Source organism: Phalacrocorax carbo, chromosome 3, assembly GCF_963921805.1.
Source record: "Phalacrocorax carbo chromosome 3, bPhaCar2.1, whole genome shotgun sequence".
In the NCBI taxonomy this organism is placed as follows: domain Eukaryota; kingdom Metazoa; phylum Chordata; class Aves; order Suliformes; family Phalacrocoracidae; genus Phalacrocorax; species Phalacrocorax carbo.
Window position 1 is genome coordinate 34,689,078 of NC_087515.1, and position 15,720 is coordinate 34,704,797.

The 15,720-nt window shown below is 57.6% G+C and overlaps 1 protein-coding gene across 1 annotated transcript; it reads left to right on the forward strand.

Moving 5' to 3' along the window:
- The first annotated feature begins 11,205 nt into the window (after positions 1 to 11,205).
- On the forward strand, positions 11,206 to 15,518 carry LOC135312399 (T-cell activation Rho GTPase-activating protein-like). Its single transcript, XM_064445485.1, has 8 exons — positions 11,206 to 11,210; positions 12,487 to 12,553; positions 12,785 to 12,946; positions 13,031 to 13,140; positions 13,315 to 13,510; positions 13,738 to 13,855; positions 14,751 to 14,838; positions 15,413 to 15,518. The coding sequence occupies exons 1-8, from the start codon at positions 11,206 to 11,208 to the stop codon at positions 15,516 to 15,518; spliced, it is 852 nt and encodes a 283-aa protein (XP_064301555.1).
- The last annotated feature ends 202 nt before the right edge of the window (positions 15,519 to 15,720 follow it).

Genomic DNA, 15,720 nt, shown 5'->3' on the forward strand with positions numbered 1-15,720 from the left:
GGCACAGCCAGATGGGGGAACACAGCTCCCCAGCTGGGGAGAGGTGTCTCCGCAGCTGCGGGCAGCTCTTGCCCAGAGCTGCCTGACAAGAGAGAAGAGGCAGCTTGGGGCTCACCCAGCTCTCTCCCTGTCCCTTCCCGGTGCACAGGACACCAGAAGGAGCCAAGAGAGCCTGGGTGAGGCATCTCCCATCCATCAAACTCCTGCAGAAGGAGCTGAGCCGCCGCCATGCCGTGAGTGTCGCTCCGGTCTGCGCTCTGTGCCCGAGCACTGGTCCTCCAGCCCAGCATTAGAGGCGTCGCTGCTCACCTTCTTCCACTGCTTCTCTCTTGGCCAGTGGAGGACATTCAGCACCAGGAGCCTGGAGAGGCTGATGAAGGGCCAGGCAGAGGTGAGAATGGCTGCCTTTCACCCACCTCTGGCTGTGGAGGGATGCGCGGTGAGCAGGATGATCTTGTGCTCCCGGGAGGGAGGGAGGGAAGGCCCTGTGGTGCCACGTGGGGAGCGGAGAGGCTGAGCGAGCCACCAGGAAGGCTGGCATGTCCTTGCTGGTGGTGCTGGGAGGAAACCTCATGCACGGGGCAGAGAGGTCCCAGCTGTGCCGCGCTCAGGCTGCTGGTGGCGGGTAGCAGGTCGCCGTGGCCCTTTCTGCTGCAGGGCTGCTCTCTAAGCACAGCCTCCTTCTTGCAGGCTGATTGCAAGCAAGGGCCTCCGCCGGCCCCGTCTGGCAATGCAGGGGGACTTTCCCATGCACCAGGTGAGTTTTGGAAAGAAAGGCAGGGAGGGCCTCCTTTTCTCCCACAACGGGCACGTCTGCAGAACTGAGGCTGCTCCTGCTGCTGCTGCTGCTGCCCTTCACCCAGAGGAAGTCAGTGTCCATCAGGCTGCAGCAGGAGGCAGCTGAGCCCTCGCGCCCCTTTGAGAGTGCTGAGCGCTCGAGGTGCTGCCTGCCTCAGCTCTGTCCCTAGAGCTGGGCAGATGGGTCCCCGCTCCTCGGCTGGAGCCGGGAGGAGCTGTGCGCGCTTGTCCCTTGAGTGTCCCCATGCAGGTGCAGCAGCCCAAGGGAGGAAGGACATCACCTGGACGAGCGAAGAGAACTGCTGGGCAGTGGCCGCTGGACGTGGTTCTGAGGGACTCGGAGCCTCTGCTGCTGCCCACAGCTTGGAGGAGGGCAGGCCAAGGGCTGGGACAGGCTGTCCCTCCCGGTGGCGGTGGCACGCCGGCTCTCACGAGCCTGCCTGGCGCCAGCTGCTGCCTCCCTGCCCGTCCTGCCCCAGCGCTCAGCGCCATGCTGCAGGCAATGGCAGGGCAGGGCAGGGCAGGGCAGGGCAGCCTCCGGGAGTGCTGGCCTGGTGGTCCCCGCTGACGGGCTCTTGCTCTATTTTCCTTTGCAGCAGGAGGGAGCAGCAGCAGCAGCGGGAGGAGGAGGGGGCTGCCCTGGCCCTTTGCTCTGCGGCACACCCCGGCCGCTGCCCAGGAGCCAGGGCAGGCGGGCTCCGGCTGCAGCAGGGCGCTCTTTGGGCAGCCCCTGGCAGCCCTCTGCGGGGAGGCTGGCACCCTGCCCCAGCCCATTCAGGTGAGCCAGCCTGGACAGGGGGTCGCCAGCCCTCCCTTCGGCTGCTCCACGGACGTGGTGGGTGTCCCCAGGAGCTGCGGGGACGGGGGATTGCGCTCTTCACCCCCTGAACGTGCTTCTGGGCCCAGCCCCGTTTTGGGGGCAAGGAGCCAGATCTGGGGCAGTGCTCTGGCCACGGCTGTTGGAAGGCATGTCCTCAGCCAAGCAACTGTCGTCCTGCTTCTCCTGCAGGAGATGATGGCTGTCCTGCAGCGGGAAGGGCCGTCGACGGAGGGGATATTCCGCAGAGCCGCCAGCGGGACAGAGGTTCGGGAGCTGCGGGAGGCCCTGGAACGCAGCGCACACGTCGACCTGGAAAGCCAGCCTGCGCTGCTGCTGGCCATCCTCTTGAAGGTGAGTGCTTCTGACCTGCACTTGGAAGAGCTCCTGGCTGGTCTGAAGTGTTCAGAGGCTCACCTGGAGCCCTTGGCGTTGCAGGACTTCCTCCGAAGCATCCCTGACAAGCTCCTCGTGACGGAGCGCTACGAGGACTGGATGGCAGCGATGCAGAAGACCAGCAAGGAGGAGAAGATTGAAGAGCTGAAAGCGTAAGTGTGGGCAGCAGCCTGCCTGTGCCTGTTGAGCAGGAGCCCGGACCGCTGGCTGAGAAGCCCTGGAAACCGGCGTTAACGGAGCCGCTGGCTCCCGCCTGCCTTGGGCAAGGCTGGGGGATGGCTGTGGGCAACATGTGCTTCATGACCGTTGTGTTCCTGTCCCCGCAGGGTGGCTGAGAAGTTGCCTGCAGCCAACCTCCTCCTCCTGAAGCGGCTGCTGTCCCTCCTCCAGCACATCGGCCACAACGCAGCCACCAGCAGGATGAGCCACAGCAACCTGGCCATCTGCGTTGGGCCAAACCTGCTGAGCCCACCCAATGAGGAGCTGCTCCCGCTGCAGGCCCTGCTGGCGGTGACTGAGAAGGTACGCTCTCTTGAGCAGCCAGCTGCGACCTCCCTGGCCCATCGGAGCTTGGCTGCTCAGAGGTCCCTGGCTGCCTCCTCTCTTGAGCAAATGCGGGTGGGGTGGCTGCCTGCAAGAGCAGCCCCACAGGCACAGCCTTCTGCGCAGAGGCAAGGCTCAGGAGTGGGAGAGGGCGCCTGGCCTCCTTTCAGGCAGCTGGCTTGAGGACAAGGGTGTCCTGTGTGCAGGTGAACGTGCTGGTGGAGTTCATGATAGACAACTGCAGGGAACTCTTTGGGGAGGAGACAACCGCCCTTTCCTGTCCAGCAGCCGAGGAGTCGCCAGTCCCCGCGGGGAGATCGAGAGGTAAGAGGAGGGACTGAGCCTGGGGCTTGGGACACCAGAAACTTCAGCATTGTTTCTGGCGGGGCTGGGCATCGAGCATTGTCCTCTGAGCCTCGCTTGTGCCGTCGCCTCTGTTTGGCCACTGCCTCTGGGGGCACGAACGGTTTGCTCTGCAAGAGGAGCTGAAGCCAGCAGACAGGGCATCCGAGGGCTGAAACCAGAAGTGGTGTAGGGCTTTGGGCGGGTTTTGCTTGAGCTGTTTTTTTCCTTCCAAGAAGTCACTTTGCTGCACATGCTTTTGCTTTCCAGAAGTGCCTTTGGAAGAGCCCAGCGTCCCTGCAGTCGCAGCAGGCACCGAGCATCAGGCAGCAGCCTTGTTGCATGTACGCCCCTCTCTGCTCGGTGTCCTCAGAGAGGCTGGGGGAGATATGGTGGGAGAGTCTGAAACAGGAGAGGTACGCCAGGTCCCCAAACGCTGTGACAGCATGCCTGGCATAGCGGTGGAGTTTCTGATGGGGCCAAGTCGCTGCTGTGCCTCTGCCTGGCAGTAGAGCTGGCGTGTGCCTGGGTTATTCCTCCACCCGCCAGGACGACACGTAGTAAGGAAAACTGGCAAGGCTGTTTCTCAGATGCACTAGGCGTGTGCTTAACCAAACACAATGCCTGCTAAAAATACAGAGGGGAGTAGGGGAGTAGCTGTCAACTTCAGAGGGGTTTTGCCCAGGTCCTACTTTGTTTGGCAGAGCTTTATCAAGTCTGTTTGGAGGGGGAGGGGGGACTGCGCAAAATGTGGCTGATGCAAGCCAGCCACAGGGATCTCCTCTGGAGAGCTAAGGTAGCAATTTGGCAAGCGGTCGCTTACTGCTCCAGGTCGTCTCTTGCCACCTGCTAACTCCGACCTTTCTGTCGTAGGCAGCTCCAGCTTTGCCTCCCACCACCCCCGAGAGTGTGGCAGAGTCCCTCGTACGCCCGGAAGAGCTGGCCAGCCTCGCTGAGCAAAGAAGGTAAAACGAGCTTGCTTTGGCTAAAATCAGAACTGACTCCAGTGGATCGTGCCTTTCCCTATCTAACAGCAAGGTGGGATGGAAAGGTTTCCAGGCTCTCCCCGGGACAAGGAGAACAAGAGAAAGCAAAAGAGAAAACAGGCCTGGGGAGAGGAGAGGGAAAGCTGCGCAGAAAAGAAGAGGAGGAAGACAGAAACCGTTTCTGGGGATGGAGCACTGAAAAGATGCAGGAAGGTGCAGCGTGTCCGGAAGCCCAGGTGTGTACCAGGCTCTGCTGGCCATCCTCCCCAGCTCTGCACGCCGCCCTAAGCCAGTGCAACTCACTGGCAAGGGACGGCGGACGGCGAGGGATGGTGCCGCGCAGGGTTTGGAAAGGACTCCGTGGCAGCTCCCCAGTGGCTCCCCATCGAGCACTGCTGCGTGGCACAGGGGCACTGTGCATCTGCGCACGCGCACAGGTCTCCAAGGGCATCACCCCTGGGGATAAGGTGCCAGAGCCATCCCATAGGCAATGCCAGCAACAGCTCGCACTTCTGGGCCATGAACAACTGCTCGTAAACGGTGTTCCCCAAAGAAAGGGGAACCGACTCATGCCTGTTCCTGCCTTCATGGCTTTATCCGTGCTTTCTGACTCTATCGTTGTAGGTGCCGTTTTCCCGTTACTGGCTGATCCCCTGTGACTGCTGGGCGCCTCCTGCCCCCGCACCCTGCAGCTGATGTCTGCAATAAAATGATCTTTCCTCTCTTCTCACTCTGTCTGCCATGCCATATTCTGGACTGGGGAGATGCTGTTTGGTGATGAATCCTCGGGGAGGAGTTTGGGGTCATCCCTTGCCCCAGCATCCTTTCCAGGGGGCATCAGGGCTGAGTTCAGAGGCTTTAGGAGTCAAACCACAGCACAGTCGCACACGTCGGTGAAGGCCGGATGGGACCTCTGGAGGTGTGACTGTTCACTCAGTCACGCCTCCAAATCCTGTTCGCATTTTCGCTAAGACAAAGCTCGTGCTGAGGCCTGAGGTATGCTGGGAGCTGCGCCATTCACTCAGAGTGAGGGCAACACGTAGACACACACGGTGGCCAGGAGGGGCTGAAGGTTCTTATGCAGCCACCGTCAGCTGCAGCTCGCTGTCCCCTGCAGCCATTCTCCTTGCATACTGATTGTCGGGCGGTTTCTTCAGACCCACCCCCACCCCCCAGCTCTGAGCAATGGTAGAGATGAACTTCCACGCTGGGCGGTATAAACGTGTCAGCCGAGCCAAAAAGTTTGGAAGCGGCTCCAACAGAGGCTGGACTGCTGAGGCTTTTGTCCATCCCGATGTGATAGAGGGGTTTCCCGCACTGTGACGGAGGAGGAAGGATGAGCGCTCTCGCTGTCAACTAGCTAACCGTTTTGCTCACAGCTTGTCGTGCTTTAACCCTGGCTGGCGCCTGAGCACCACACCACTGCTCGCTCGCTCCCCGCCAGGGGGATGGGGGGGCGAATCGGGAGGGTAAAAGTGAGAGAACTCACGGATTGTGATAAAGACATCTTCTTACTGCCTTCAGTAAGAACAATCTTGCAAATTTAAGCCCCTCATGACTGAGGCAATACTCCTGTTTCAGATGGTTTTTACTCAAATTCTTTACAAATTCATAAAGGATATTACATGTAAGTCAAGAATGGTATGGAACATGCTACTGTTTCCCTGCCTGATGGTAACAGGTATTAGACACCATATTTTCCAAGGATGTGAGCTTATTTGTATTAGCAAAAACCTGTGAAATTCAATATATTTCCTTCCCCGCCACCCCCCCACCCCCCGCCATGTCCACTAACTTTCCTGCGTCTTTCCAGATAGCTACATGCCAGTGGGCTATACAGGAAAATCACTGATGGGGACTTGGTCATCTCAAAGTATAAGTGTTCTAATTACTATTATATCAAATATTGTTAACTGGATATGTGGATTTCCGATATTTTGACTGGTGAAGCATAAGCAGCCACCTGAAAACTCCACGATGTACGTTTCACGTCTACTTGTCTCAGCTATTTAACTATTACCTCGCTTTACTTGCTTCAGCAATGACAGGTAAGGACCTACACAGTAATTAAAATGACGGTTAAGGTAGATCACCGTCACATTTCTGTACGAAATGTTAAGAACTCTGTGTTTCTCAGCTTTTACAAATAATGCTTTATTTACATGCAACATATCTGAAATTTATTTTGACAATGGAAAATGTATCCCTCACACAGAACAACACAAAGCATTGTGTGGGGCACGTTAAAACAAAGAGGTGTTCACCTAATTCTAAGGTCTTTATAGTTTAAAAATAATTTGCCAAAAAGCCATGAATGTTTTTGCTTGTGAATACAAGAGTTAGCTGCATTTTTCTCCTCAAAAGAAAGAGACAGGCCTGCCTGCCAGTTTCTTGGAACCTGCAGCTGGTATTTGAAGAAGCTTCCTCTTTCTTAATAGGAAAGAACTGATTCCAAATCTACAAGCAAGAGTACAGTAAGGGGGTACATACTAGCTACAGTCTATTGCAATGCCATCTGCAAGGTTTCACGTGGGACTGTGTTGTACAGAACTGAAATTAATAAACAAAAGTATCACGTACAACATCCACTTCTCCTCTAGACTTCTAACTGAGAAGGGGTACCTAACCTGGGATGCAGCAAACCATATACTGGAAATCAGGGTTGATAATCAAGCTCTCTTATGTTTGTCTCACAAAAGCAAGGCTTACGCTTCTTTGTTTGACAGACACCAGTTGGAATGAGCCCTGATTTTAACAGTAGTTCTGAAGAAAAAAACTCCAGGTAGTTGGGTGTTTGTATAGCAACCCTCACTCCAGATCAGCCTTTTTCTGTTCATTGAGGAGCAGGTGCTGAGAGAGAAAGGAAGATGTCCTGCCTTGACTGGAACAACAATATAACCCTTAGCAATGCTAAAACCGATTTACCTTTGTGAGTAAATTTACTTGTGTGGGTAAGTTCTAGCTTGGCTACGTAATGATTATGCAGGCAACTTCACGGGATTAGTCACACAAAGAAGCGGTCACCAGAGTAACAGAGGGCTTCATGCTTTAAGTTTCGCTTTCTTGCCCTTTAACTTGCCCTCCAACTCCTGTAACTTGTAACGCAACTAAGTTGCAAGCAGACATCAAGAAAAAAAAAAAAAAAAACACAAACCAATAAGTATGGGCTAACTTAACAGAGCACGCGGGGAGTAAAATTTCTTGTTCAGCATCATCCTGGCAAGATGGACATTCTGTAGGTTGAGCTAGCGTGAACTGTCTAAGGAATAACTGAAAGAGCAGCGTGCGCTATTGCAGGAAGTCTGCTGCACACAGTTAATTCTTCCTGCTGGCAAACGCCAATTCTATGCCAAAACGTGGTGTTTTCATTTTGGTTTTTTTTTCTGTCACGGGTGTGTAAGTACTTTGCCAAAAAATTTGCACTCAGCAGTTTATTGTATTTAGCTCACATCCCACTTTTCTCGTGCGGTTGTTGGAACTTAGGGGACTGATATTTACTCACAAAAGACTACTGAAAAGGGGTAAGTTGCCCTGCACACAGTAGTTGCTTCTACTTCTGAAGACAAGGTCCAAACAAAAAGGCAGAAATGCTCTTAACTGCAGAGGAAAAAAATACAGCTGCCCCAGTGACTCCTTCTCTTGCTCCCGGTGCTGTGTATGTTGATGGCAACATCTGCTGACATTAGCAAACAGGAATGTGGAACTAAACTTGCCATCAAGAAATCGGGTTTTTGTCTGATCAATAGGCAGTAGCGGTCTTGGAAACTCCAGATTGTCTTGAACCACGCTAGAATGAACAAAGAACAGAAAGAAATGTTGAAATTGCACCTTCTCTTATGGCAAATGACAGTATTATTTGCATGATTCTGAGTCTTCTTCCATGGGCTGCCCATGCTTTTTTGTGCGTGTGCGAGTGCTGTAGTCTAAGAACGTCTTCAAAGCACCTCAATAAAGGCCATGCTCAGGACTGCGCTCCTCTTAGATTCTGTGTTTGACTGCTTCTGCTGTGTTCCATAGCAGGTAAGTTCTCAAGGTTATACCCAAATTGCATCCCACCGGCCCAGAATAGTAGAACCACAGGTTACGGGAAGTCCTCTGGGAGAAGCATGACGGGAACAGGCAGTGCCATGCTTGCCCTGCAGCTGCTCTCCACACGTTTTCTTGACACGCGTTTCTAACTGCAGCACCATGAGCACTTGGAAAGTCTCCTGCTTCTTTTGCTGGCTCCTAATAAGCCACTTCAAGGACTTAAGGCCTCTCTCGTCTGCTCAGATGCTAACCCATTGGATGGCCACCTGCTTGTACCTGTAACACACGCACGCAGAAAAGGATTGAGAGGGCTATGCAAGTGGCACCAGGTACAGGTGAATTGACTTCTGTAAAGGGTTCTTCTCTTTGGAGAGATCATAAAAAAATTAGGATTTGGGGCTATCAATAAAAACACAGTTGTGCGATAAAACAGGAAGTTTCGGGCTCCCTTCTTCCCTCCAAACAGTGAGCAGCAACGTCTAGGCAGGAGCATGGGATGGTCTTGACCAGAGTCAGCATTGCATCGCATGGACCTGGTCTAAAATAGCTCTAACAAAACCCCAGCATCAGAGAAGAAAGCAGAAGATAAAACCGGTGACTATAGCCAGACTGAGCCTATAAAGGCAGGATCTCTCTACAGTGATTTGACCGTTAAGGCTCTGCCTTCGGCTTCTGTCCTGAGGCCTTTTCAGGCTAGTTAGGTCATTGTTTTAGAAGTCTGAAGTTTATTCAGGAAGAGATCGATTCAAGAATGAAGCATATTTTTTTAGATGGCCAAGAGAATACGTGGCACAAGGTTACACCTGTCAGTGTGTGAGCCAATGTCCACTGAAGACCACGGACAGCTTCACCAAGATCACCTTCCTCACGAGGCTGTTCTTCAACGCCCTTCATCTGCTCAAAAATGCACAGCCTATCCACTTAATGCCACAGTCCAGGAAAAGATGTTTGTCCCAGGTAGTATTTCATGCTCTGATAGCTATCTTTCTGAAGGAGGAAGTCTCCATGTTGAAAGAGTTTTCATCCTAATCGGGGCAGGGTAAAGGTGTGATCCCCACAGCCCTGCCCTCTCCCGGGGAGGCTGGTCCCTGTTTGTGTCTGGGTCTGGACCATGGTGTTGCCTTTCACCTGCAGCATGCAGTATTGAGGCACACCGAGCAATACAGAAAGCACAAAACACTAAGTTGCCGTTAAGAAGTTGCAAAAATATGTATTTGGAATCTGTCAGCCATGTTCATCCTCTTTCTCCCTGTCCCGTAACAAGAGGTAACCTTCCCATTTTGACCACGGCTTTGGCTAGAGAAAAACACACACTTCTAAGCCTTGTTGCAGTTGCACAGTGAGAGGTGTGGAAAGGGTGGGACTGACTGCGGTTGCCCCATGTACAGGCACGGGGGATCCAGGGAAAGCCACTTGGCACACTTGTGGCCAAGAAAGCGTGGCTTGGGGACCTGAACAGTCCTACTGGGGCTTGAAGGTCCTAGCAAGACCAGCCTTCGGGCACCCCGGGCCCTCATGGAGAAACTAAAGAGGCATGGGCTACCCGAGCAGACAGGGAGGCAGACTGAAAATCCGCTGAAAGGCTGGGCCCTCAGGGTGCTGACCAGTGGCACCAAGTCTAGCTGGGGGCCCGGAACCAGCGGTGAATCCCAAGCCAAAGGGGCACAGCTGGCAGGTGGAGGGAGGTGGTCCTCCCCCTCTGCTGCGTCCTGCTCTGGGCTCCCCAGTGCAAGACAGACATGGCCATTCCGCAGAGAACACCCACCCCAGTGCCCGCCCCCTCCTTTGCTCCCGCCCCCCCACCAGTGTCCGTTGGGGTTGGAGCGTTGGTCAGTTGGAGCCAACAGCCACCAGAGACAGCAGGACGGAGCTGTGCTGGCACGCCGCAGCGCTGGGAAGAGGCAGGGTCTGGCCAAACAGGGCTGCCCCGGCACCAGCACCCAGCTTCCCATCCTCGCTGTCACCCGTTAGGCGGCGTCCTTTGTGGACAGCCAGGGCCCTCCTGTCCCGGGCGGGATGGGCCAGGCCAACTGCTGCTGTGGCTCCAGGTGGGCTCTCCCTGTGTCTTGGGGACACGCAGGCACAGCCGGGCCCCGCAGCAGCAGCCATCCTCATGCCCGCCGCACTCTGTTCTGCAGGGAGGCTCTCACCGACGCTGAGCCGGTGCTGAGCGCAGACGTGCGGCTGACCCGGGGCCGCAAGAGGAGCGAGAGGCGCCTTCTCCTCCTCCAGGAGGAACTGGTCGTGGCCAAGTTGCGGTAAGACCCTGAGAGACCAGCTGCCTTTCCCCCATGCCTGACCCGGGGACACCCTGGCACCAGCCCCAGGCCCTGGACCTTGGTGCCGGATGCACCAACGTCTGTGCCGAGGACAGCTGGGGGACAGGGCTCTGCCCGGGGGGACCCCAAAGAGGCCTCCTCCAGCTCCGTGCCTGCCTCTCCTCTCTGCAGACATGGCACCACCGTGCGCCCACAGCTCCGCCTGCCCCTGGACCAGCTGTGGGTGCTGAGCAGCAGGAAGAAGGCAGCGGGGGAGGAAGAGGAGGAGGCGGAGGAAGGCAGCGATGAGGACAGGAGCTCCATCATCCTCGTCTGGCCCACCGGCTCCTGTATTGCCACTTTCAGGTGAGTGGTGCTGGCATGCGCCGTGGCAGGGCAGGAGAGGTTCCCAAGCATGCCCCGGCAGCGATGCTGTGAATGGCCTCTGCCCTCCGTGCGGAGCCTGGTCAGGGCGCGGGCAGCACACCGGCAGGGACGGATGGAGGGGGCGTTTTTCACGACCTGCAACCCCTGGTCACCTCTTGGTCCCCACAAGGGAAGGGCAAAAGCAGCTGCTCTGGCAGGACAGAGGGAGCCAGGGCTTGGGGAGCGCTTCTGTCCTGCCCCATGGGGCTTTGTCTTGCCCCTGTGTCTCTCCCACGGGGCAGGGCTGTGCAGGCACCCGCCCCTGCCCACAGCCTGGGGGGCAGCGGGGCCTGACGCCGGTTCTCCTCTCTTTCTGCAGCTCCCAGGCACTGAAGGAGCTGTGGGTGGGCACACTGCTGGGGTAAGACGGGGGGACGCCCCAGGCACAGCCAGATGGGGGAACACAGCTCCCCAGCTGGGGAGAGGTGTCTCCGCAGCTGCGGGCAGCTCTTGCCCAGAGCTGCCTGACAAGAGAGAAGAGGCAGCTTGGGGCTCACCCAGCTCTCTCCCTGTCCCTTCCCGGTGCACAGGACACCAGAAGGAGCCAAGAGAGCCTGGGTGAGGCATCTCCCATCCATCAAACTCCTGCAGAAGGAGCTGAGCCGCCGCCATGCCGTGAGTGTCGCTCCGGTCTGCGCTCTGTGCCCGAGCACTGGTCCTCCAGCCCAGCATTAGAGGCGTCGCTGCTCACCTTCTTCCACTGCTTCTCTCTTGGCCAGTGGAGGACATTCAGCACCAGGAGCCTGGAGAGGCTGATGAAGGGCCAGGCAGAGGTGAGAATGGCTGCCTTTCACCCACCTCTGGCTGTGGAGGGATGCGCGGTGAGCAGGATGATCTTGTGCTCCCGGGAGGGAGGGAGGGAAGGCCCTGTGGTGCCACGTGGGGAGCGGAGAGGCTGAGCGAGCCACCAGGAAGGCTGGCATGTCCTTGCTGGTGGTGCTGGGAGGAAACCTCATGCACGGGGCAGAGAGGTCCCAGCTGTGCCGCGCTCAGGCTGCTGGTGGCGGGTAGCAGGTCGCCGTGGCCCTTTCTGCTGCAGGGCTGCTCTCTAAGCACAGCCTCCTTCTTGCAGGCTGATTGCAAGCAAGGGCCTCCGCCGGCCCCGTCTGGCAATGCAGGGGGACTTTCCCATGCACCAGGTGAGTTTTGGAAAGAAAGGCAGGGAGGGCCTCCTTTTCTCCCACAACAGGCACGTCTGCAGAACTGAGGCTGCTCCTGCTGCTGCTGCTGCTGCCCTTCACCCAGAGGAAGTCAGTGTCCATCAGGCTGCAGCAGGAGGCAGCTGAGCCCTCGCGCCCCTTTGAGAGTGCTGAGCGCTCGAGGTGCTGCCTGCCTCAGCTCTGTCCCTAGAGCTGGGCAGATGGGTCCCCGCTCCTCGGCTGGAGCCGGGAGGAGCTGTGCGCGCTTGTCCCTTGAGTGTCCCCATGCAGGTGCAGCAGCCCAAGGGAGGAAGGACATCACCTGGAGGAGCAAAGAGAACTGCTGGGCAGTGGCCGCTGGACGTGGTTCTGAGGGACTCGGAGCCTCTGCTGCTGCCCACAGCTTGGAGGAGGGCAGGCCAAAGGCTGGGACAGGCTGTCCCTCCCGGTGGCGGTGGCACGCCGGCTCTCACGAGCCTGCCTGGCGCCAGCTGCTGCCTCCCTGCCCGTCCTGCCCCAGCGCTCAGCGCCATGCTGCAGGCAATGGCAGGGCAGGGCAGGGCAGGGCAGGGCAGCCTCCGGGAGTGCTGGCCTGGTGGTCCCCGCTGACGGGCTCTTGCTCTATTTTCCTTTGCAGCAGGAGGGAGCAGCAGCAGCAGCGGGAGGAGGAGGGGGCTGCCCTGGCCCTTTGCCCTGCAGCACACCCCGGCCGCTGCCCAGGAGCCAGGGCAGGCGGGCTCCGGCTGCAGCAGGGCGCTCTTTGGGCAGCCCCTGGCAGCCCTCTGCGGGGAGGCTGGCACCCTGCCCCAGCCCATTCAGGTGAGCCAGCCTGGACAGGGGGTCGCCAGCCCTCCCTTCGGCTGCTCCACGGACGTGGTGGGTGTCCCCAGGAGCTGCGGGGATGGGGGATTGCGCTCTTCACCCCCTGAACGTGCTTCTGGGCCCAGCCCCGTTTTGGGGGCAAGGAGCCAGATCTGGGGCAGTGCTCTGGCCACGGCTGTTGGAAGGCATGTCCTCAGCCAAGCAACTGTCGTCCTGCTTCTCCTGCAGGAGATGATGGCTGTCCTGCAGCGGGAAGGGCCGTCGACGGAGGGGATATTCCGCAGAGCCGCCAGCGGGACAGAGGTTCGGGAGCTGCGGGAGGCCCTGGAACGCAGCGCACACGTCGACCTGGAAAGCCAGCCTGCGCTGCTGCTGGCCATCCTCTTGAAGGTGAGTGCTTCTGACCTGCACTTGGAAGAGCTCCTGGCTGGTCTGAAGTGTTCAGAGGCTCACCTGGAGCCCTTGGCGTTGCAGGACTTCCTCCGAAGCATCCCTGACAAGCTCCTCGTGACGGAGCGCTACGAGGACTGGATGGCAGCGATGCAGAAGACCAGCAAGGAGGAGAAGATTGAAGAGCTGAAAGCGTAAGTGTGGGCAGCAGCCTGCCTGTGCCTGTTGAGCAGGAGCCCGGACCGCTGGCTGAGAAGCCCTGGAAACCGGCGTTAACGGAGCCGCTGGCTCCCGCCTGCCTTGGGCAAGGCTGGGGGATGGCTGTGGGCAACATGTGCTTCATGACCGTTGTGTTCCTGTCCCCGCAGGGTGGCTGAGAAGTTGCCTGCAGCCAACCTCCTCCTCCTGAAGCGGCTGCTGTCCCTCCTCCAGCACATCGGCCACAACGCAGCCACCAGCAGGATGAGCCACAGCAACCTGGCCATCTGCGTTGGGCCAAACCTGCTGAGCCCACCCAATGAGGAGCTGCTCCCGCTGCAGGCCCTGCTGGCGGTGACTGAGAAGGTACGCTCTCTTGAGCAGCCAGCTGCGACCTCCCTGGCCCATTGGAGCTTGGCTGCTCAGAGGTCCCTGGCTGCCTCCTCTCTTGAGCAAATGCGGGTGGGGTGGCTGCCTGCAAGAGCAGCCCCACAGGCACAGCCTTCTGCGCAGAGGCAAGGCTCAGGAGTGGGAGAGGGCGCCTGGCCTCCTTTCAGGCAGCTGGCTTGAGGACAAGGGTGTCCTGTGTGCAGGTGAACGTGCTGGTGGAGTTCATGATAGACAACTGCAGGGAACTCTTTGGGGAGGAGACAACCGCCCTTTCCTGTCCAGCAGCCGAGGAGTCGCCAGTCCCCGCGGGGAGATCGAGAGGTAAGAGGAGGGACTGAGCCTGGGGCTTGGGACACCAGAAACTTCAGCATTGTTTCTGGCGGGGCTGGGCATCGAGCATTGTCCTCTGAGCCTCGCTTGTGCCGTCGCCTCTGTTTGGCCACTGCCTCTGGGGGCACGAACGGTTTGCTCTGCAAGAGGAGCTGAAGCCAGCAGACAGGGCATCCGAGGGCTGAAACCAGAAGTGGTGTAGGGCTTTGGGCGGGTTTTGCTTGAGCTGTTTTTTTCCTTCCAAGAAGTCACTTTGCTGCACATGCTTTTGCTTTCCAGAAGTGCCTTTGGAAGAGCCCAGCGTCCCTGCAGTCGCAGCAGGCACCGAGCATCAGGCAGCAGCCTTGTTGCATGTACGCCCCTCTCTGCTCGGTGTCCTCAGAGAGGCTGGGGGAGATATGGTGGGAGAGTCTGAAACAGGAGAGGTACGCCAGGTCCCCAAACGCTGTGACAGCATGCCTGGCATAGCGGTGGAGTTTCTGATGGGGCCAAGTCGCTGCTGTGCCTCTGCCTGGCAGTAGAGCTGGCGTGTGCCTGGGTTATTCCTCCACCCGCCAGGACGACACGTAGTAAGGAAAACTGGCAAGGCTGTTTCTCAGATGCACTAGGCGTGTGCTTAACCAAACACAATGCCTGCTAAAAATACAGAGGGGAGTAGGGGAGTAGCTGTCAACTTCAGAGGGGTTTTGCCCAGGTCCTACTTTGTTTGGCAGAGCTTTATCAAGTCTGTTTGGAGGGGGAGGGGGGACTGCGCAAAATGTGGCTGATGCAAGCCAGCCACAGGGATCTCCTCTGGAGAGCTAAGGTAGCAATTTGGCAAGCAGTCGCTTACTGCTCCAGGTCGTCTCTTGCCACCTGCTAACTCCGACCTTTCTGTCATAGGCAGCTCCAGCTTTGCCTCCCACCACCCCCGAGAGTGTGGCAGAGTCCCTCGTACGCCCGGAAGAGCTGGCCAGCCTCGCCGAGCAAAGAAGGTAAAACGAGCTTGCTTTGGCTAAAATCAGAACTGACTCCAGTGGATCGTGCCTTTCCCTATCTAACAGCAAGGTGGGATGGAAAGGTTTCCAGGCTCTCCCCGGGACAAGGAGAACAAGAGAAAGCAAAAGAGAAAACAGGCCTGGGGAGAGGAGAGGGAAAGCTGCGCAGAAAAGAAGAGGAGGAAGACAGAAACCGTTTCTGGGGATGGAGCACCGAAAAGATGCAGGAAGGTGCAGCGTGTCCGGAAGCCCAGGTGTGTACCAGGCTCTGCTGGCCATCCTCCCCAGCTCTGTACGCCGCCCTAAGCCAGTGCAACTCACTGGCAAGGGACGGCGGACGGCGAGGGATGGTGCCGCGCAGGGTTTGGAAAGGACTCCGTGGCAGCTCCCCAGTGGCTCCCCATCGAGCACTGCTGCGTGGCACAGGGGCACTGTGCATCTGCGCACGCGCACAGGTCTCCAAGGGCATCGCCCCTGGGGATAAGGTGCCAGAGCCATCCCATAGGCAATGCCAGCAACAGCTCGCACTTCTGGGCCATGAACAACTGCTCGTAAACGGTGTTCCCCAAAGAAAGGGGAACCGACTCATGCCTGTTCCTGCCTTCATGGCTTTATCCGTGCTTTCTGACTCTATCGTTGTAGGTGCCGTTTTCCCGTTACTGGCTGATCCCCTGTGACTGCTGGGCGCCTCCTGCCCCCGCACCCTGCAGCTGATGTCTGCAATAAAATGATCTTTCCTCTCTTCTCACTCTGTCTGCCATGCCATATTCTGGACTGGGGAGATGCTGTTTGGTGATGAATCCTCGGGGAGGAGTTTGGGGTCATCCCTTGCCCCAGCATCCTTTCCAGGGGGCATCAGGGCTGAGTTCAGAGGCTTTA